Source organism: Lycium ferocissimum, chromosome 5 (assembly GCF_029784015.1).
Source record: "Lycium ferocissimum isolate CSIRO_LF1 chromosome 5, AGI_CSIRO_Lferr_CH_V1, whole genome shotgun sequence".
Classification (NCBI taxonomy): domain Eukaryota; kingdom Viridiplantae; phylum Streptophyta; class Magnoliopsida; order Solanales; family Solanaceae; genus Lycium; species Lycium ferocissimum.
The window spans coordinates 18,439,820-18,463,639 of NC_081346.1; the positions used below are offsets into that span (position 1 = coordinate 18,439,820).

Consider the following 23,820-nt stretch of genomic DNA (forward strand, 5'->3'; position numbering starts at 1 on the left):
TATCGTTAGGGTTATTTGAGTAATGAAAATCATCATCATCTAGTTCCCTGTGTCCTACCCATTTAGCTTCCGAATATATTTGCTTTGGAGTGAATGATATAACACGGTTAATATCTCTAAATTGATCAAAAAATGACATAGTAGCTCAATTTTGTGTGAAATGTTGTGTGGTTGGTAACAACTATTCGTCAAATTACGTTATATAAAGTTTGATTCGAATCATGACGTTTTTTACGTTTGATAGGTGAGGTGACAATGGAGGAGGCAGTATAAGCGAGGAAAATTATACGTTATATGGCATAACGCAGTAATTTATCGCGCTATAAGCGTCATAGCGTATTATTTTACCGCGCTTATACCGTCATAACGCATGATTTTCTTACGCTTATCTTTGAAAATTTGCATAACGCCGTAAAATAATGCGTTATGCATCACCTCCACACTTATTTGATTAGACGTAACACTGTAATTGCATGCATGCGTTGGTTGGTTATAAATACCGAGTTCGCATAACGCAAAAAAAGTAAAAAAAATTCAAAGTTTCATCTAGTTTTTGTGTTTTGTATTCCTCCTAAATTATTCAAAGTATGGCAGATGTTCCAAGAATTAAAGTTTCTTTATTCCGGGACGGACAAATTATATTCGAGAAAATAATTTGCGCTATGATTCTTCCCAAAATACCATGTTAAGTTTCCACTTGACTTAAAATTCTCAAAACTACTCCAAGCCTTGTATAATAGATTACAAATTAGTAGAAGTGATTTTGATCTAAATATAATTGGAAAATATCCAACGTCATTTACGCCGCAAGGTGTAACTAGTTATGGTCGGTGGTACATTCAAGACGATGAATCGTTGGTGATTTTTGAAGGCGCCTTATGATTATAGGAAATGCATAACTTTAAACGTCCTTGAAATGTATATAGAGAAGGTCCCCATTAATCGACTTGAATTCATGGGTAGGGCTCCTCGGAAGCCCCGTCTATAATTCAGCCAAGTCACTCAAGCGGAACCTACTTATCAACACAATTACCACGACATGAGTACCTATCAAAGCATTTTGACTAGCCAAATGCCTCCGGATAGTTTAAGTCATCAATTTGACGGCGGTGGTAAATATTCATTCTTTTTAGTATTATTATTATTATTATTATTATTAGTAGTAGTAGTAGTAGTATTGTTATTATTATTATTATTATTAGTATTGTTATTGTTGTTGTTATTATTATTATTATTATTATTATTATTATTATTATTATTATTATTATTATTATTATTATTATTACTATTATTATTGTTATTGTTATTATTATTGTTATTATTATTATTAGTAGTAGTAGTAGTAGTATTTTTATTATTATTATTATTATTATTATTATTATTATTATTATTATTATTATTATTATTATTATTATTAGTATTGTTATTATTATTATTATGTGTAATAGCACTTGAATGCTACTAATGACGTTGATTATATTATTTAGGGGTTATACACCTGATATGGATCATATCGGATGGTCTCCTCAATCGGGATGGATGAATCAGGTTGGAACATCCTCGACCTATCCAACAACTCAAAGCGATGGTCCTTCCTCAAGTTTCGGTGCGGGATTATTATCGGTACGTCTATTTTTTTTAACATCAATAGTGTTATTTGATGTGTAGTAGTTAAAACACCCTAATTTCTTGTGCGGAAAGATGGTGGTTGCACCAAATTATAGGCAAAGGCGTGCTATGGATGGTCCGGATTATCCGAATTATATAGTGACATCACCCGGCGATAGTGAGGAAATACCTAATGCGGAGGAAAGTGACGATGAGCAAAGTGACGATGAGATTGAGGTTGGAACTAATCGTCAACATCAAGTAGAGCTGTTAAAGACATGATGAACGATCCAAGACACGAGGAGGAGCGAATTCAAGAACCATTTGAACAAACCGATCGACTCGGTTCAACCGCAAAGCCAATTTCAACAACGCAAATAGTCGACCCGATTCGGTGGCATTCCAATGAGATCCCATATCTTGATCATCTTCAAGATCGCCCGTATGCCTTTGTCTTTACTAGGGATGATGATCATATTCGGCAAAATTTGTGGAAAGAGCCGGTGGATCTCGGTAAAACAAAAGGCTCATATTGAAAAAGGGATGATTTTCATCTCGAAAAACATTGCAAAGGTTGTTAAGATTTATTGCATCCGGGGATGAGGGAGTTTAAAGTTGACGATTCCACACGAAAACTTTGGCGATTAGTCCATGCGAAAGTATCAAGGTCGCGAATGGATGCTCCGTGGTAAGGAAAGCTGCCGAAAGATGTGGACTATTTCAAAGTTCTACACAAAGCACACTTGTGATATGGGTGACCTCCCAGATGATCATTGCAATCTAGATACTAATTTGATTGCGCGTGTATTAGTTAGGCGACATTAGAGAAAACCCAAGGTATCCCTTCGCCTAAGTTTCTTTTATTTTTGTGTTAATATAATGTTCCTCATTGTTATATCTTGATATTTCAAATTTTTCGGTACCATATTAAAGGCCGTATTCGTGAGTGCGAAAGTATATAACAAAAGCTGTCACTACGAGGAAGGCGTATCTTGGGCGTAAAATTGCACATGAAATAGTCTACGGCAATTGGGAGGCTCTTTCAAGATGTTGCGAGATACATGGCGGCTGCAACACTTCAATCATGGTAGTCGTTGTTGTTGAATGGAAGCTCAAATCGAAGCTTTAGTGTGCCCGGTAATATTTTCGATTTTGTATTTTGGGCCTTCAAACCATGCATCATGGGTTTGCTCATTGTCGGCTTTATAATATCAATAGATGGAACACACGTGTACGGGAAGTATGACATAAAGTCGCTAATAGGCGTTGGAATGGATGCAAATGGAGCTATATTCCTCTAGCTTTTGCAATTGCGGCCTAATGAGAGCATTAGTACGTGGGGTATGTTTTTGGACTACTTAAGGCAACACGTTATTAAGGATCGCATGGGAATATGTGTGATATCGATAGAAAATGCGGTGCATATTGCACAATATGTTCAATTTGCGGGTGGCAACCACCCTTTGTCTACCATCGTTATTGTTTAAGGCATTTAAAGGCAACTTCCAAAAGGCATATCGAATCCCAACACTTTGCAATTGGATGTGGGCGGCAATGAGCATCGGGAGAAGAAGTTTAACTTCGCAAATGGACATTATTAGGCGGGCGAATGAGAAGCCTTCCACCGGTTAAATGCAATTGATAAAGACAAATGGACATTACACAAGGATGAAGGTAGACGATGGGGTATGCGTACAACAAACTTTCCGAGTCATTCAATGGCTTGTTAAAATCGCGGACGGACTACCCGTCGGCAACGGTGAGAATGACATTTAGCGAGGTTGTGGAGCGGTTCGTCGATCAGATCAAAAGAGGCCAAAGCACGTACGTGAGAAGGTCTAAGATGGATGCCAAAACGTTAAAACTATTCGAGTACCACAAATATAAGGCTCAAAACATGATCGGATGGAGTACAACCACTGGGCAGCGCATATTTGAACTCACACAAGTGTGCACCAAGGTAAAGGAGGTAACGTTCACACAATTTGTGAGATTCCAAAGAACGTGCACGTACGGCAAGGCAATCATATCACATGCCATGTTCTCACGCCTTCAAGTGTTTATCACAACGGGAAAGAAACGCCTCTCTTACATGGCCGAGGAGTATACGGTTGAAAATTATGCAAAAACGTATCTTTGGAAGGTTCTATCCACTGGTAGTGAGAATTATTGGCCACCAGATCCATTTTCAATGGTTGCAAATAAAGCATTTATCCGTAAATTCGTAAAGAATGCATACTCACGTATTCATAATGAAATGGATGTTCCACCGGGAGATACACTCGAAAATGCTCATTTTGCAATTATGTTGGTCATGATAAGCGCAAGTGTCCCTTACGATAGTGGTCAAACTACATCTCGCGGTGGAAGTACCTGCAAGGAGGAAACTTTAGTGGTGGAAGTACCTCAGTGGTGGTGGCACATCTCGCGGTGGTGGCGGAAGATCAACTCAAGAGCATTAATTGATGTATTAAATTAAGTATTAAATTTTTTTTAAGAATGTTGTGGTTGTATTTTTAACATATCATGGGTTTCTTATTAATGAATGAATTAGTGTGTTAAGTATTTTCATCTACTCAAGGTTATGAATGATGCAATTTAATTAAGTTTTTTTTTTTTTTTTTTGCATGAACGACGCCATTTTGATTAACTTTTTGATTAATTATTAATGAACAAATTTAAGTATTCGTAAAGAACTTCAAGCTAATGTCACCGATCCTTGAGCGAAAATGGCGTTCGAGCACTTTTCAACCTCTAAAGCGGTCATCCGAACTTTTGTGTATCCGCGATGTGTTGATCCTACCTAATTAAACGCACAAAAATAAGTAGGGTTCTATATAAAATATTGAAATTTGAGGTCCCGAAGCATGATTAATCTATGGTCAAAGTACGTTAAAAAGTGTAACGAAAGAAGGGTTAACAAAAGAGCGGGGAAAAAAAAAAAAAAAAAAAAACTATAAATAAGAAATTCTTGCTATATATATATTGTTATAGGAGTTAACGGAGCTCGTGCCCCGTTAACACTTTTAAGCCATAATTTACTACGCTAAAAGCGTTTTCGTAACATTTTTTTTGTTGGGGTATTTTGGTCGAAATTTTTTTTTTTTGAGGGCATTTTGGTTCAGTTACACCCCACCCTTTCATCTTCCCCATCCCACCGGCCAGTGATGGCTGTAGTCGGCCCGACGTCAAATCCATCCCACCTAACCCCTCTTTCTCAAATCCACTCCTCCCATTTCTCATCTCTTTATAACCCCTCCTATAACCCATCAACAATGTCATACCTCTTCCACCCCAATCACTTCCCTTTTTACCGGTGTAGTTGAAGAAATGGGTCAAATCAAACAACTTGGTTACTCCCTTTCTTCTTCCCTGAGCATGAAAAGGAAAAAAGAAAAAAGATTCAATTTTATCCAAGGATTTCAACTCAGAATTGTACGTGCCTTTTTCTTTTCTCAAAACGTGAATACCTCTATATAATCTTTCTTTAGAATCATTTTCACCGTTTTCTAGTTTCTGTTTTTTTTTAAATTGTGGTCGGCGGAGCTCCGGTGAGTTCGCCGGAGAGGAAAGGGGTCTTGTGGACAAGAGAGTAGAAGAAAAATAAAGGGGAAAAAAAGGAAAAAAAAAATTGGCATCTCAGCCCTTTTGAAGCAGTGTAATTCACGCACTTTGCCACCTCAACAATTGTGTCCAAGTGGCACATTAAAAGTGATTTTGTAGAGTTCATACAGTAGGAGTCTCAGTTGGGGGTCTCAATGAATTTCACGGACAAGTTCGAGGGTTTGTCGATAACTTCAGCCAAAACAATAAAAATGATCAAGTAACCAAAAAAAAAACAAAAAAATTATCACCATAAGTAGGACTTGATGATTGTCTGCCACTGCTGCGCCTTAACAACATAGTTGCCTCCGATAATCGATTTTTAATTTTTAATTAAATTTAGAATAAAATTTTGGTTACAGGGGTTGATTTGAAGAAGAAGGGGAAGAGACAAATCCGAAGCATGGTTTGACAAGGAATGTGAAGGGACAAGGAAAACTGAGTTTTGGAGAGAAGTTTTCTCACGTGCAAAGAAAAGTCTCCGTTAAAAATTAGACGATTGTTTGGAAGTGCACCAAAATTGCACCAATTCTTGAAACATGGAGGACTATTAGTGTTCCATGTTAAAAGGCAAGGATTACTTTGATTCTTAACTCAAAGATAAAGGACAATTTTGATCCTTTTCCATAACAACTAGTATAACATAGCTCTAACAGGAATTTTGCGCTTATATGGTGAACTGAGAAAAGTAGATTTGTTGCATCCTCTTTTTTGATTATTTTATCTTGTGTTTGACTAAATTTTTATTCTGAAATCATCAATTATGAAATTAGTTATATTGTAATTGTGATACTATTTTTATACAACCTTTAATGCAGAATGATAATTTTAGAGTTATTAATGTCGGGTACGTATTAAAATATCAAGATGCCCTTCTCCACATTTAACTCGGAATAGCTATTCTGAACTTTTTAAGATTAGCGAACCGAAATTTTCAATTTTGTATCATACGTACCATGACATCCCTAGAAGTCGTGCACTCAAAACTCCTCCCTTACCCTTTGCTAAGTTATATCCTAACCAACCCTAATCCTAATTCTTACCCCTTAACTTTTTGACAAACATATTGTCTCCCTAAACCACTCAAGCAGTTTATTTATTTATTTTAACGGTCTGAAAAGAAAATAAAAAATTAAGTTCATTCCAAAGAGACTAACTTAACAAAAAGATATTATAAATAGTTAAATATCCATCGCCTTCAAACAAATGATCATCATAACTCTATCACTTTTTATGAAAATTTCTTTTTGTTTTTTATTGGAATTCAAACTTTTGCTAAGTTTGAATTCATTTGGCTTTGTAAATCTATCATACAACAACAATGCAGTGGGTAACAAGATTTTCAAAATTGTATCATGCGTACCACGAATCACTTTCTATTTCTAAGACACCTGTTGACTCAGTTGTGGTAGTGAACACATGTAACTCGCATTTGTAGATTATGTTTTGCAATTTGTGGTGTTCTCGCAAAAATAACCCTCGATTGAATGTTTTTTTTTTTTTTTTACCTAAAACAGTACATTGTGGGGAATAAAATCTTGTTTTCCTTCTCTTTGTTTTACGTAGAGATATCTTAGTCTCAAACTATGGATAGTCTTAAGTGCATGTGCAATATAGGATATAGTTTCTCGTTTCAAAATGCTCACGACCGACCAATTAACAGAAACATAGTACAATTCCAATATTAATGATACTATTGTTTTTTTTTTTTTAAAAGAAAATATTTTCGCAAATGGAAATATCCTTCACTTGTGTCTCTCTCGTTGTAAAACTTCATTGTCATGTGTAAAAAGCCAGTTGAAATTGTTTCATTCGTTTTATTGATTAAAGAATAAAAGAAATTCAACAATAGATTTTTCCTAATATTATTGCAATATATTATTCAAAATAGAATATAATTCCCATCTACATCAGTGCCATTAGTATCAAACTCACAAATTCAAGTTAATTAATGGTTAAGTATACTTAGGTCAATACTACATGGCCTTAACCCGTAACAAACAAAATTTTCGTAGGACTAAAAATACTACTCTCCACTTCGTATTTCTTCATTATCCATAATGCTCAAACTCAAACTAATTGCTCTCATTTTAAATGAAAATAATAATTTGAATTTCTATATTGTGTCATGTGCCACAAGCCCACGACATTATGGATCAAGACAATAACCTAAAAGTAGAACATTTTTTTGTGCGGAGTGCCCTTCAAATGCACCGGTCGTTAATTTTATATTTCGCCTAGTACCATGCTCGGGTAAAGTTAGGCCTGTACGGACTTTTGCCTTCGGATATAAGCATATGCACTGCGCCTTAGGTAGAGTTTTGCCTTCGTATAAGGCAAGACTCGCCTTAAGGTAGAGTTTTGGCATGTGTGTGTGTGTGTGTTAATCCGAACTCTACCTTGCGATTTTTTTTTTTTAAATTTTTGACTGAGCAGGGATTCGAACCCGAAACCAAAGAGTTCTAGCGAAGGGTAAAAATTAAAGACCACCAATTTAATGGGCAAAAATTAAAGACCACCCCAAAATAAGGGCATTCCTGCGAATAGCCCAAATGCAACAACTAATTGCAGCATTAATCTACGGTATGCTGAATTAAAAAGAAAAAGAAGAGGAAATGTTATTACCAGAAAATAGTTGTAAGACCATACAACAGAAATAGTAAAGACAAAGAAGAAAAAAAAAAAGTCATGAGCCTACTGATTTCACAATGTGCTCTTAAAGAATTTATTTTTCTCATAATGTATTTGAAGTTTAGGATTATTTCCTCTTAGGATAGAACGGATTCACCTTCAATGATATAGCGGCTTCAAACACCAGTGATCAGCAAATTCAAATGACCGCAACAGATCACAGTTATGTTACACCTCGAAAAATTTTCCGTTAATGTACAGTGGATAGATCAACGAAGGGTACGAAGTATACGATGTATCAATAAGTAAGAAATAACAGTTGATGACCCTAATTGAGATTTTAAAGACATTCGAGGCAAGAGAAGAAAGTTTGCTAAGAAAGGCAAGGTATACATTATGTATCGGAAAAGATTTATGAGTAACAAGTTAATGGTGACTTAATGATGTCTTGGAGAAGAGTTATAACGTCCCTTAGATTGTTAATGAGGTGTTAAACAAGTGTTAAGAAGGTTCCATAAGGATTGGAGATCAAACGAGTCGACGAGAACGAATTTCGGAAAGCTGGGCAATATACGGTCCAACATACGAACCGTATAAAACATACTAGCTGTATGTTAGGTCGTATGTTCTGCCCAAAATGGCAGCCCTCACTGGACCAAAGATACGGCCAGACATACGGTCTATATAAAAGATACAGACCGTATGTTGGACTGTGAAATCGAGTCGGGACAGATTTTCAAATTGATATAAGGGACCTCAACCTCATTTATTTCATTTCATTTTCTCACTCCGCTTCAAGAACTCTCTAAAAATCTCTCCACACTTCTTCCACAAGAACTCAAGAGAAATTTATGATCAACTTCATCAAACCAAGGAAATCAAGTGTAAGAAACTCATTAGAGTTCATCCAAGTCAACAAATCCCATTAGAAGTGAACTAGGGTTTTGGCTCAAGTGAAGTATTTCCACTCAAGGCTCATTCCACACTATCTAAGGTAAGTTTTATGATCATTCCATGTTGTTTAAGGTATTGAGAGGTTGAAAGACTTGGATTGTAGAAGGAGATAGGAAATGGGTCATGAATATGAGAATAGTGGTATTTTTGAGTAGTAGTTTGAAATGAGTTATGATCTTTGATATGTTGTGATTATAAATATGTTATAAATGACATTAAGGACATGGGATAAGCATTATATGTGAGAAAACATACTAGTGTACTATGACCATGATTATGGATGAATTGATGTGAAATTGTGAAATATGGGTAATGTAGGTGTATGAAGATTGTTGCTTGTGGTGTTGTGAATGTAATTATAGATGTTTGGGAGTTGATATGTAATATGGGAAAGTTGTATAAACAAACGAAATCTTTGCCCAATTTTCTCTAGCTTTAATTGAGCATGTTCATGTAATCGATTAGCTAACGATAATACGAACTCTCTTGAAGGTAGAAACGTGAGCGTTGAAGGAGAACGATCAAGCGATAGAATAGCTAAACGAAAAGGTATGTAAGGCTAGTCCTTTCCTTCTAAGGCATGACTCCAATGGCATGAATTCTCCTATTTTCCCATGACTTTCTTACATTCCGGCAATTATGAGTCTATGATTATAAAGAGCTTCACATGAGGTAGAGAAACGAGATATGTTATGAGCATGATAGTGATGATAATGAGTTAAGTCTAAAGATCCTCAAGCTAATGATTCTAACTATGATCCATTGATGTTGTTCATTGTATACACTCACCTTATATGCTAATTCCTTCATGAGTAGAACGTAATGCTTATGAATGCTCCATAAAGGAATCGGGGGTTCACGACCTTATGTCACCCCGATAAAGTATAGTTGTCTTTGAGTCTCTATGCATGCATTATGATGAGTACATGATGACATTACACCGTGCCTATATATGGTAGGGCGCGACACCGCTAAGGCGGGCGCAGATACACCATGTCTGAGACGGTAGGGCGTACACCACTGGTGGGCGCATGAGATGGTTACCCCCGACGCGGGAGGCCCGGATGCGGGCTAAATGATCACACCGTACCTATATGGTCGGGCGACTTATACATATATATATGCATATATGATATGATGACGATGTTTATGAAGTAAGTCGACGTGTTATTTCTATTAAAAACGATCATTACAAATTGTTCTTCATTTGATATCCCCTCTGTTTCATTGATGTATTGTTATTGTTTATGCCTTACATACTCGACAATATTCGTACCGACGTCCTTTTCTTTGGGACGCCGTGCTCATGCCCACGTGGTGAGACAGGAGGTGATCCGATTCAAGAGCTATCAGCAGACTTTGAGAGCATTCCATTGTTCCGGAGGTGCCATTGCTTATTATTTTTGTGCACATATATTTTGGGCACGACGGGGACCTGTCCCGTCCATATGTCTAGTATTCTAGTAGAGGCTCGTAGATACGTATGTGTGGGTAGTATGGTCTCACGATGTCCTTATGGTATGTATATTATTTTGATAGCCAAAGGGCTTATGTAGATAAAGGTAAATATGTTTCAAAATGGAAATGGTTTTCCTATGATTATGAGTATGAGAATAATGAACGAATGCAGGATGCAGGATGAGTATGATAAGTAATACTATGAGTGGTGCTCGGTGGTTAGCTCCGGGTACCCGTCATGCCCCCTAGTTGGGTCGTGACAAGTTAACGCTTATTTTTTAATTTGAAAGTAATGCAAAGGATGAGAGAATTCAAAAAATTTTGTAAGGAAAATCTGAGGAAATGACCAAGTATTTATAACTAATTGGTTGAGTCAAACGAAGAGTTCCAAGTTCCAACTCAAAAGTTGCAACCTTTATGATGGTTGTTTGCGAAATACGCCTCTAGTAACTATTTGTTGGTGCAAAAAATTATTCAATCAAATCATCCGACCGAACTCGAAGCCGAGTAAGTGAAGATGACGACGCGAGATCATGCAATCTTCTCAACTCTTTAAGTTAGAATGAAAGTGCTTTTGAGCCTGTTTGGATGGGCTTAAAAGCGGCTATGCCCGAGTCAAACAACTCATGCAATCTTCTTATTTTTTTGAGTTTATTTTAAGACAAAATACTCTTTAAAAAAGTTCGTAAAAAAGGCTTATAAATGAAAGTGGCTCTTTGTATTAAACCCACCAAATGTTTATTCCTCTTCCAACGCAGGAAAAGTTCTTTTTAATAAGGAATCTTTTCAAACATGTCCCTCCATTTCACATTCACACCACACATACAAAAAGCCAACAATTCATTAATCCAAAAATATAGAATGTATGAAGTCGGCCCGAGAAAAAGCAAAAAATTGACTTTTTGAAGTCAATAAAAGATCATATAATAAAGTGGCGGGTTAGATAGCAAGAGCAACTAAATCAGTAATGGAAAGGATATATCTTTTTCTCTAATTTATAATCATTTGATATTCAATTAAATTCATATCGAACCCAAAACTTCTAATTATTTAAGAATAGAAAAATATTATCAATCGCTTCTATCTTTTTTTCAAAGTTTGGCAAAAGCTCAAAGGAAATGTAAAGAGAAGGAATAGCTTGGTCAGGGTCAGATCTAGTACCTCAAAACAAAAAACAAAAAATAGAAGCTTTGTCGCAAAATCTTAAAACAAATGCTGTTTCCTTTATTGTCTTTTGTTAACATGGAAAATAAATGATGATTCAATATTTGGTAGTTGAATGTGCAACTAATCGCACAGTTACACTTACTCCCAATAATTGTAATTGCCTTATTTAGTTTGGTACCGGCAATTACTAGGTGCTTCTTAACGCTTCGAGATTGAAGAAAAAACAACACCAAATAACTCTGACTCACCTACATAATTTCTTGGTGGTTGACTAATTTATTATAGTTTGTGATTCTCAAATTTCCACCAATTTTTCTGTGCTGTCTGATTTACTTCATACACTTACCCTCCCAACTCAATGGATACATAAGTGCAAGTTAATTTTGGGGGTTGTAAACCTGTACACATTTAAAGAATTACAATACCTATTTGGAATATTATATTAAGGCAAACCGATTTGAGTCACTTCTGCTAATTTATCACGATTTTTACTACATTCGTCTTATGATTTTAATTAGTATTTGGTTGGTGTGCCGCGAAAATAAAAATCTACTAGTTAAGACGTAATGTTCTGAAAAGAAAATCCATTATTTCTTATTTAAATATTACACAATCACTTATCTAAATAGTAACTAACGGAAAATGCTTCAAATTTATTAACATGGTCCAGGTATTTTTGGGAAAAAATGCATTGAGAAAATACAAAGTTGTATAGAACAGGTCCTATGTTTAATTTAAGTTAACGACCTAAACAAATGTGGCCAATGTGAAAGATCAAACAAAAGACTGGTCAAACAAAAGTTGGCAATATGTTTCACAGACTTGCAAAATACGGCGTTTGAAAGATACACACACACACACTGTGTGGAAAGAAGTACAAAGAAACAAGAAAGCGTCAAAAACAGCGATTTTATCAAAGAAAAGAAACTTCTCGGGCCGTTCAACACCTAAGCTGTGCTTTTTTGTCCTTCATTTGCAAAATTTCAATTTATTTCCTGTGTTCATATTAATCAGATTTCGTTGTCGTATATTGACGAGTATAATTAGGAACTATAAAGGTTTCACATTTTCAGACGTGTTGACGTCATCTTTTTCTGATCCAAAAAAATGTCTTTAATGTCAATAAAATAACTATAGTCTTACCCTATTTTTTGCTCTGATTTATTCTCCTCCTCCTCCTTCTTCATCTTCTTCTTTTATATACATATAAATATAAATACTTTGAAATTTTACAATTTGGTTTTAAGCTTTTTATTTTTATTTTTTGTTGACCAGTCACATGAGTGGACTTTGACTGGCCGTGATCGGACTATTTCGATGGGACATTGCTGCAGTAAAGGTATTTCCGGCGATAATGACGTCAGCATCGTGACAGTAGCTGACGTCAACTCCGCCGTATCCTCCACCAACAACCGCCCTAAACCACCACGTTCACCGTCACCTCACGGTAACGGGACAACCAATAACAGCACGCCAGCTCAGTCATTTACGACGAGTCCATTTCAAAGCCCGTATCCAGCAGGAATAGCGCCGTCACCGTCGCCGGTAGGAACACCGAGGAGGAAATTCAAGTGGCCGTTTCCACCTCCGTCACCGGCGAAACCGATATTATCGGCGATCTTAAAAAGGAATGGGACGAAGAATAAAGAAGGGCCAATACCTGAAGATGAAGGTGGTGAAAGTGAAAGACAGCTTGATAAAAGCTTTGGTTATCCTAAGAATTTGACGGCTAAGTATGAGTTGGGTAAGGAGATTGGAAGAGGGCATTTTGGTCATACTTGTTGGGCTAAAGGTAAAAAAGGTGAACTTAAAAATCAGCCTGTGGCTGTCAAGATCATTTCCAAAGCTAAGGTGTGTGGTATGTGTTTTTACATTTGCTGTTCTTTTTTAGAAGCTACTATATAATTCAGATTAAGTCCATAAAGATAGCTGTTTTAGATTGTAGCTAGGCGATTCGATTATCAGAAAAGATTATAGCTAGGCGATTTTGACAGTAATGTAGGTGGGAGTCCGTTGTAGTTTCGGATTTTTCCCTTTTGAGGATATGGGAATTTTGTCATGTATTGTAATAGATCACACAATGTGAATCAGTGGTTTGTCCATGGGATGATATGTCCTTTGTTACAACAGCGACAATAACATACCAAGTGAAATCCCACAAAGTGGGGTTTGGGGGAGGGTAGAGTGTACGCATACAGGGTAGAGTGTACGAATACCTTACCCTACCTTGGGAGGTACAGAGGCTGTTTCCGATAATATGTCGTTTGTTGTGGAAAAAAATTGGATGTCCATTATGTTGTAGGATGGAGTACATGTCAAGAGAACTTTAGAGAAATGAAAATTTTCAAGCCAGTGTGACCTGTAAGACTAGCTTAGTAATGGTGTAAGGGCAATTAATGGAAACTTGGAAGCTATAGCTATTCTACAAGGTGATTGATGATGTGCTGTGTTTATGCAGACGTATCTTTGAGCTCTCTATTGGTGTTAAAACTAGTGAACCAGACTTGATGGCATGCTAAGACATAACTAATCAAGGCCTTATTTGTTTCTGTCAATATTGATTCTCCATTTAGTCTGACTTACCTATGATGTTCCGTAATCAGAGACGTTGTACAAAGTAGTTGCATGCTTGACAGAGACATCCATAAGCAAAACGTAAATTCCTGTGATCCTAAACACTTAGGGCTCGTTTGGTGCGAGGAATAAGGATAAATAGTTCTGGGATTATATTTGAGATGAGTTTATCCCATGTTTGTTTGGGATAAAATCGCGGTATAACTAATCTCGGGATTGTAGTGATATTTTATCCTTGTGGGAGGGTGGAATAACTAATCTAATTTATCCTGGGATAACTTGTTTCCAACCAAACGACCCCTTAAAGGTTGCAATTCAAATGTTGTGTGGATATTATTTTTTCTGGCAATGACATGACCCATAGGTGTTAAGTTTGAGTTGGGAAGATTAGGCTGTTGACGGGGTGAATATTGTTTGGCAGATGACAACAGCTATATCTATTGAAGATGTACGCAGGGAGGTGAAGATATTGAAAGCCTTATCTGGACATCAGAATCTTGTCAAGTATTATGATGCATTTGAGGATGCCAACAATGTCTACATAGTAATGGAGTACGTGTTTCCTTCTCTTCAATTTCGTCTTACTTCCCTTATTCTGGTTTCACTAGATATGCTTTCAGTAAATGTCAGTAACCATTTCTTTAAACAAATTTTATGCAATGTTAAGATAGCTCTCTATTTTGTCAAGAATTTTCTTTTCTGAACTCTATTCCCCTTTGATATGCTCCGGTTTATTGGTATGATTATTTGAAATTCCTTTAAGATAATTCTATCATGTTGGCGCTTTCAATAGGTCAAGCTTGTCAGAAGTCTTTTTAGTTTGTCAAAGATTTGTATGTCAGTGTAAGAGTAAGTTTTAGATGTAAATGATCTCTAATGTTAGAAAACCTTAAATTTGCCCTAGAGAGAAATTTTCATATTAGAATGAAAGGGGACTTGATGGCACAGAGTGAATAATGAGGATTCATAGGTTTGGATGTGGTTGTTGTTGCTTTAACTTAATTCTGAAGTGAGTTGTCTACTTTTTTTGTTCCAATACTTTGTTCATAATAGGTTATGCGAAGGCGGGGAGCTATTGGACAGGATTTTATCAAGGTAATTATTGCTAATTCGCATGTTAATCATAATATAAAAGGTTTAGTTTAAAATGCCTTCCTCTTTTTTCCCAGAGGCGGGAGATACACAGAGGAGGATGCCAAGAGTATTGTGGTTCAAATACTAAATGTCGTCGCTTTTTGTCATCTTCAAGGTGTGGTGCACCGCGATCTGAAGCCGGAGGTACTACATAAAGCAACCTCACTAAAAACAAGCACAAATGTCAATCACATTTTTAGGAGATGTTCTCCTCTTCCACTGATCTAACTGCTTCTGTAACTTTATTTCTTTATAGAACTTTCTTTTTGCAAAGAAAGACGAGGACGCAATGAAGGTTATTGATTTTGGTCTATCAGACTTCATTAGACCAGGTAATAATTGCATTTGAATAAGACAGACCATTTAAATTTTCTTTTTTCGTTTTGGTTGATTTATCAGATGTCATTTAATGACCATAGATGCCCATGGCTTCTTGAAAATGCACTTAATTTTTATGATGCGGTGGGGTCTATCATACTTCAAAAGGTCTTTGTTAGGATGCTTCGAATCTTTGAAAATAATCTCTTTTTCATGTTGTGACAAGTTTTCAAAGGAAAACAAATTTTCGTAGTTGCAACTGGTTGTTTCTTTAAGAGATATCAAGTAAAGCAGTTTAAACTTCTTAATCTCAAGAGGAAAAAAACTCACTTTTGTATAATATTAGGTTGTAGGCTGTTTGTGGAGTTCTCGCCATTATTCCACATTTTACATAAACGACATAGATTTACATAAAGGACATAGATCTTTAATATACGACTGGAGCTCAGATGTAACCTTTATTTACATAGTTTGCACAAGAGGTCCCTATCGAACAATATTTGGCACAAGAGGTGAGCCAAATTACATGGCATAGCTCCCAGCTTTCGGTATAAAGGTAATAGCTTAGTGGGATGTAAGAGTTCCAGCTAGAAAATCCAGCTGCGAATTTCGTTTTCGCTGCCCCAAGATGAGACCCAAACTATCATTTAAAACACTGGTTGTATTAAATATTGGATGTCTAGAAATCAAAAGCAGCGGAGTTGATACCTCTCTTTTCTATGCTCAGTTGCTACTTGCTATAAGTAAATTGAAATATCAGCAAGATTCTCTCTCTCTTTCTTTTATGTGTTTTTTATCATCTTGTACAACAAGTCAGCTGCTTAACTAATCGAACTTAGGCAATGTCAAGATAAGTAGATTAGGAGTGATTTGAGAAGTTCTGCTGTTATAGGGCGTATGACTTTTCATTATTATCACATGTCACAGTCAGTCACCAATTGTTCTTTGCTAAGCCTGGTCTGATACTTCATTTCAATTAAGTTGCATCTCTGTGATCAGGATGTGAAATGCTTTATTCTGTTGATTCATTGTAATCAGTAGCCCTGATCCTTTCTTCAGAAACTTTCTGAATGTCTTCATAGCTGTATTTTCTACCGTGTTTCTTGTTTATGGTAGTTTTTGCTTATGAAATTTGCTCTACAGTGCATATTCATTTACTTTTGCTGTATCACGTATGATGATCACCTATCCCTTATTAATTTGGTATTGAAAACTGCCTTTAAGATGTAAAACAATCAATTCTTCTACTTTTGCAGATCAACGTCTTAATGATATTGTTGGGAGTGCATATTATGTTGCACCTGAAGTACTCCATAGGTCCTACAGCATTGAAGCAGATATGTGGAGTATTGGTGTGATAACGTATATCTTGTTATGTGGAAGTAGACCTTTCTGGGCACGCACGGAGTCCGGCATTTTTCGTTCTGTGTTACGAGCTGATCCTAATTTTGAGGACTCACCTTGGCCTTCAGTGTCGGCAGAGGCCAGAGATTTTGTGAAAAGGCTTTTGAATAAAGACCATAGGAAGAGAATGACTGCTTCTCAAGCACTGGGTAAGTTGTTTTATGTTCAATTTATCAACTTTATCAAAATAAAGGAAGTTCAATTTATCAAGGCCAAATATATAGATAGCCCCGCAAACTTGACACGAAATGTCATTTAGATCCCTCATCTTCAGTCATGACCAGTCGAACACTTTTAATTGACAAAAATGTGTCTTGTAAATACAAAATGCTGATGTGGCAAACCATATGTGTACACTTTGTTTTGTGCGCGTAAACATGCCTCTTTTCTGCAAAATTTCTCATGCTGTTCTAAAAAAAGCCCCATTCATTAGAGATCATCATAGCATGATAGCAATCGCCCTCGCACCCTCTTCAATTTTCTCTTCATCTTTCTCACCCTTCCTCGCAACCAGCCGCCCTGTTACCATATCTTTGTTCTTCCTCACAGGAACTACAGAGCAGGGTTTCAGCTCATAACAAATAATTTTGGGTCTCGAGGTAAGGATTAAAAAAAGGAGTTAACTAGAGGTTTCAAAAGGCTTAGAGATGTTAAATTATATGGCGATTCCCCAAAAGATGAAAGTGAGCCACGGCCTCTAATGACTTTACGCCCTATATTGGCCGGAGAATCTCTAGAACCATTCTCACCCCGATCCTCGAAGATGTCTGCAACTTCTAACACCACCATTTTCGACTGTTTTAGCCCATCAATAACAGTATCCAACTCTGAAGCTTGCCCATCGACGAGCAGTCCTCTTCTTTTCATCAGCTCAAATATTGTTGGTTGCCGCCACACTTTCTTGAGCCTTCACCATTGTTTTATCCCCAGATATTCTTCTCTTTTTGTTTCCGATTTTAGCCGCTTCATTCTTTCCCCTTGTTCTACTGATATCTCTCATCCCATTGAGTAATTAATAGTTGGAAAGCGCATAGAAGGTTTAAAACCAGCCACCCAAAAAATTGTTGTTTCTAAATAATTGTACCATGGTGGAGAAGCAAGATGAAAAGCATCTATAGTTGTTGTCTTGAAGTTTTCTTGTTGTACCGTTGGTAATGACCCAAAACTTGTGCCACCAAGCTTCTGCTATTTTCTGAAGGGATTAAGAAGATTACGAAGAGAAAGTTACTGTTTGCGGAAAGAACACGAATGAAGGGGGCAGTGTAAACATTTTTTTTAATTTTTTTTTATGTTTGGGTTTTATGGGATAACACAAACAAACAAACAACAACATGCTCAGTGTAATCCCACAAGTGGAGTCTGGGTTTTATGGGATAACATGTTTTATTAAAATAATAGGGGTCTTTATTTTGTCGATCATCTGACACATCATCAGTGTCTAAAAGTCACGCGTTATGTTTTGTGTGGTTTTGTTGGCTGAAGGGTTCACAAGACGCAATTCAGTCAAATATAAGTGTTTAACTAGTCCTAGTTAGAGTTAAGGCATGTATATGATATTCCCTGCCAACTTTGAGGGGCTATCTGTGTATTTGACCAGTTATCAATGATTTTGTGAGGCAGACACTCTGTGCTGAGCGTCTGGATTTCTCTTGGCATCTATCAATTTCCATTGATTTTACCGTACACGTTTCAACTTGTGGATCTGATGGATTCCTTTTGCATTTGCAGCTCATCCATGGTTAAGGACCGAAAATCCTTTTGTACCCTTAGACATATTGATCTTTAAACTGGTCAAGTCTTATATACGAACATCACCCTTGAAACGTGCAGCACTGAAGGTAATTTCTATATGGTGGTGGTCGAATGCTTCTTGGAGCATTCTTTTGAAGTCTGCTTTCTTAAGAGTGTAAACCATTTCAATCTATGCTGATAATGCAGGCTCTTTCAAAAGCATTGACAGAAGAAGAGTTAATATACCTCAGGGCTCAATTCAGTTTATTGGAACCGAAAGCTGGTTGTGTGTCGCTCAATAATTTTAAGATGGTTGGTGGTCTTACCGTATAATTTTTATTTCACAAAAAATTACAACTTTTTGGATATTGTGTTCGAACCACTTCCATCTATCTTCCAATTCCTAATTACGTCATCATAAATTGATTTTGCCTTGATTGTGCAGGCACTTATGAAACAAACGACTGATGCCATGAGGGAGGCCAGAGTTCCCGACGTCTTAAATTTGGTGAGACACCTATGTTGTAGTATCTTATCCGCATTGTGTTTGTTTTCTCTTTGACTTCTATCATTTACGTATTACATGCATAACAATATTAACGTCCTAGATAGCTCATGCTTTTAAGTGATAATCATTGGGATCTGGGGTCAGTCGTAAGTGGCCACATGCTTATCACATTAATGCACTTGTCAATGATAATTACCTTGGAGAGGGCATAGAAGAAACCGTTGTTCGTGCAAGTATTTCAGCTTCCTGTATTCTACTAGTTAAAAGGGACTCTTCACCCAAGATGTCACTCCTCTTTGTTTCTATCGTTTTTTACTCTTGAACACAAGAAACAAGATCTTCTTCGTTTTCTGAAAGCTCCACTCTGAGTAAAGAGTGTAATATTTAAGTAAGAAAGTGCTGTTTTCCTATGGCATGGAGGAATAGTTAGTTTCCAAATGAAAAGTTAAATCCTAACAGTTCATTTCTTCCTGAAAAGCATGTGAAATTTCTTATAGATCTGAGATCTTGCATCTCGTATTTTTGTGTTAGAACTTAACATCTAATCGCTTCTACAGCTTTGAACTCATGTTTTTGTTTTGTTAAATTGAAGCTGGAACCATTATCTTATAAGCAAATGGACTTTGAAGAGTTCTGTGCTGCTGCAATTAGTACATATCAGCTTGAGGCTCTTGAAAACTGGGAGCAAATTGCTAGTGCCGCTTTCGATTATTTTGAGCAAGAAGGAAACCGTGTCATTTCTGTTGAGGAATTAGCACAGGTAGGCCAAGGGTGTACTGGCAGTGCCGTTGAATTGATTCATCTTTGCTATTTTTGATTTGATATCTGTGTTTGCAGGAAATGAATTTGGGTCCTGCGGCTTACGCTTTTCTCAAGGATTGCATCAGACCATCCGATAGAAAATTGAGTTTCCTTGGGTATACCAAATTTTTGCATGGTGTGACTGTTCGTAGTTCAAGCACAAGACATCATCGATAACATGGCTGTATGGAGCACACAAGTTGCTCCAAAGAGAGAACAAGAGACTATAATTTCTATTCTTTCCCCCCCTTTTTTTTCTTGTGCAGAAATAGGAAGTGTTAAACTATCTGTTGTCAATGATATTTCATTTACGTCGCGAGGATACGATCTTTATTCTTTAATAACTAGTGATTTGGATTTTGGATCTCTGTAATAGATTTTTTTTTGAGGAAGAGAACTTCAGGGAGATCAAAACAACATGCTGAATGCTTATTGTCCTATTATTTTTGGCTGAGCATATTCTACTTGTGGCAGTCAACATCCTAGACAATGAAAGTGACTGCAAGTTTGCAACTACCGGTTGATTTAACATAAAGGCAAAAAGATAAGATTATAGGAAGTGAAGGTGGGAAGTTGACATTATTTTTCATGTTTTTCTTAAGTAGACCAAGCCGGTAACTGTGAAAGCAACAAATAAAACTGGCAATCGGTCCATTAGGTTCTGGAATGCTGCTTAATAAGTCATTGACAAGATTGGGTTCTCACTAACTAATCTTCAAACAATATCATCACGTTTATTATTAAGGCATTAGTCCAGTCGTGCCTCAATAATGCATTAAAAAAGAGTACCTAAAGAGATGATCGAGTGGTTATAAGGTATAGGAGTAATAATATGATATTTTTGGGTTTGAATCACAACTATAGTACAACAATAAATGGGAGTCTACCTGTTCCAATCTTGGTAGTTATTCATTACCTTGTGCTTATCCTTGTGGGCTGTAGCAGGGTCCAGATGGAACAAATAAGAGGCTGATTTGCGCAAACAATTTTTTTTTTCGCGGATCGGCCTTCTTTTGGGATGATCTTTAACTTTGGTCCCTCAAATTGATGGTCTTTAATATTTGTCCTTCGTTTAACACCCCAAGGTCCTGGGTTCGAACCTAGGTTCGGTTAAAAAAAAAAAAAATCGCAGCGCATAAGTTGGGATTCACAGGGTAGACTTATGCCTTAAGGCAAACTTTTACCCAAAATTAGGCCTTAAGGCAGAGGTTTGCAAACTCCCAACATTTTTTTTTTTTTTTTGCCCAAGACAGAGTTTGAGTAATAAGTTGGGGTCCAACTCATGCCCCGTGAATCCCAACTTATGCCTTGTGATTTTTTTTTTTTTTTAACTTTTTTAAACATTTCAAATATGAGGTTCGAAAGATTTAAAGCTTTTAGAAGGGCAAGGACAAAAATTAAAACAATTTTTTTTTCGCGGATCGACTTTCTTTGGGATGATCTTTAAAGGTCCTCAAATTGATGGTCTTTAATATTTGTCCTTCGTTTAACACCCCCGGGCAATCCTGCAAATTGCCCTTGCACAAATGCACCTTTTTAGGCAATGATTTTGTCCATACTTTTAGGGGCAATTTGCAAACTCCCAACATTTTTTTTTTTTTTTTGCCCAAGACGGGGGTGGTCTTTAAATTTCCAACTGCCCTCAAATTATGCCTTGTGATTTTTTTTTTTAATTTTTGGACTGACGTCCTTCGAACGAGGGGCCAAGGAGCTTTTGGCTAAGGACAAAAATTAAAGACCCGGTTCAAAAATTAAAGACCACCCCCAATCTTGCGCAAATTGCCCTTCCACAAAAATTTTAAATGATTTTTGCAAGGCATAAGTTGGGATTCATTGTGGGTGGTCATTAAGTTTTGCCCCTCAAGGCATTAATTTTTGTCCTTCAAAACTCTACCTCAACCCCCAAAAAAAAAAAAAAATTTCGCAAGGCATAATAAAAAAAAAAAAAAAAAAAAAAAAAAAAATATATATATATATATATATATATATATATATATATATATATATATATATATATTATTTTGTGTGTAAACCCCGCCCCGCAAGGCGTAGCTTTGGGCAAAAGAAGTTAGGCCTTAAGGCAGAGGTTTGCCTTAAGGCAAACTTCTTCTTAAGGCATAAATTGGGGTCGAACTTATGCCTCGCGAATCTCAACTTCTGCACTGTGAATCCCAACTTATGCCTTGTGAATTTTTTTTGATTGAGCCTGGATTCGAACCCAGGACCTCTGGGTGTTAAGCTAAGGGCAAATATTAAAGACCATCAATTTGAGGGCCAAAAATTAAAGACCACCCCAACAGAAGGACAATCCGCGCAAAAAAAATGTACTTTTAGAAGTTATGCAAATGTAGTTTTTGGAAAATTACTTTTTTGAACAATGTTAGACTCGGATCATATGTTTGTTCAACCTTACAGACAAAAGATTATAGTGTCGTCTAACGTTTACAATAACTTATAAATTTAAAACCAATTATCTACCGATTTTTCATAAATTTTCAGTTTGTTCAAAAATGATCTTTAGACCGTAGTCTAAAGGGTCCAAAGTTGCAAGAGAAATAAAAGGTCATTTACTAAATAGTTGTCCCAAAAGGGACAATTGGAGAAAATTTCTGCAATTTAAGATGCACGTAAACTCGTCCGGACTTTATCATTCAAAAGAAAAAAGAAAAATAGAGATTCTCATACCCTCCAATTCCATTTTACATGAAGGTGTTGGAACGGATGTGATGTTTAAAATATTAGGTTTTTTCTTGCTATTAATTGAAATATTAGTTTAACCTATGTACTAATGCCTAGTGGTAATGGAAAAAGATGTTAAATCAACACTAACGCCAAAGTTATAAATTTGAATAGTTAAATGAGTTCAAATTTTTTTAGAGTAATAAAAGTTGTGTATGATAATTACTATCAGTAACCCAAATTAAGGAACGTCATTGGGAAAAAAAGCTTGTGATATAATTAGGACAGGTGGAAGTATTCTAACAATTACTGGTACTCATCAATGAAGTTTTACTTCCTTATTTAGAGGCTTATTTTAGACTATTTTCTGAACTCAAAAGATAATAAAAGAGTGAGGAGAGTTATGCAGTGAGAATTAATCAGAATTTTCTTTGAGTCTGCGAAACAAGTGTATTGTGTGCACGTTTTGTTTTCGTAGGGGCAGGTGGATAGGGAAAACAAATACTATTTGAATTTCTCCTCTTAACTAAAGCAACCACTACAAACTAACAATTGACATATAACGGTAGTTGATTATCATATGAACTCTCAACTATTTTTGTTACAAAAATAATGTATGGGAATCTTAGAAGGTCTTCCGATAACACTTGATGCCTCAAGTCGCATCTTAGTGAACACTGCTGTGTTCTTATTTAAAATTAAAGACACCATCAGTCTTAAGATTGTGATATAGGGAGCTTATCTCTTCGTACAGTGATCAACATATAATTTAGGCTGCAATAAAAGTATTGAAGCATATATTTGAGCACGTAATAATTATTTTTGTTCTTTTATTCGGTTTCACATCAACCTTTTATGAAATCTTTCCTGACGGTACAACCATCCAGGCGCATGAATGTTGAGATGTCCTTTTTTTTGTTTTCTTTTTCTTTATCCAGCATCCAAAGTTGGATTATTTGCAACGTATGGCCTCTTTTTGATGCCATTCTTTAATATCTGTCCTCCAATGTCACTGGGTTAAATTTCACCTTTAAATATAGTAGAATTAATTGTGGAAAAATTTAGTCCACTGAGCTAATTGCAGACATAATTTAAAGATTGTTCTCGAAAAGTGCTATTTGAATTCAAAAACCTAAGCAAACGCAATTTCTACTTTCCTAAAGTTGTTTAATTGTTGGTGAAGTTTCCCATATTGATTTTCTGATATATTCCCCCCTCTATTTTACTATTATGTGTTTTACTTTTCCTTT

At 36.3% G+C, this 23,820-nt stretch overlaps 1 protein-coding gene and 1 long non-coding RNA gene across 3 annotated transcripts; both read left to right on the top strand.

The window, feature by feature from the left end:
- Nucleotides 1-4,950: 4,950 nt before the first annotated feature.
- LOC132058268 (uncharacterized) lies at nt 4,951-6,048 on the top strand. Its single transcript, XR_009415230.1, has 2 exons — nt 4,951-5,043; nt 5,574-6,048. It is a non-coding gene; the product is annotated as an uncharacterized LOC132058268 (long non-coding RNA).
- Nucleotides 6,049-12,337: 6,289 nt separating this feature from the next.
- LOC132056343 (CDPK-related kinase 4-like) lies at nt 12,338-20,310 on the top strand. 2 transcript variants are annotated; one of them, XM_059448491.1, is made up of 11 exons: nt 12,338-13,272; nt 14,417-14,547; nt 15,049-15,090; nt 15,165-15,273; nt 15,386-15,461; nt 16,704-17,000; nt 18,580-18,689; nt 18,790-18,894; nt 19,028-19,090; nt 19,683-19,850; nt 19,928-20,310. In XM_059448491.1, the coding sequence occupies exons 1-11, from the start codon at nt 12,739-12,741 to the stop codon at nt 20,066-20,068; spliced, it is 1,776 nt and encodes a 591-aa protein (XP_059304474.1). In that variant the 5' UTR covers nt 12,338-12,738; the 3' UTR covers nt 20,069-20,310. The 2 variants fall into 2 exon arrangements, with proteins under 2 accessions (XP_059304474.1, XP_059304475.1); XM_059448492.1 differs by having other exon boundaries at nt 13,006-13,279.
- The last annotated feature ends 3,510 nt before the right edge of the window (nt 20,311-23,820 follow it).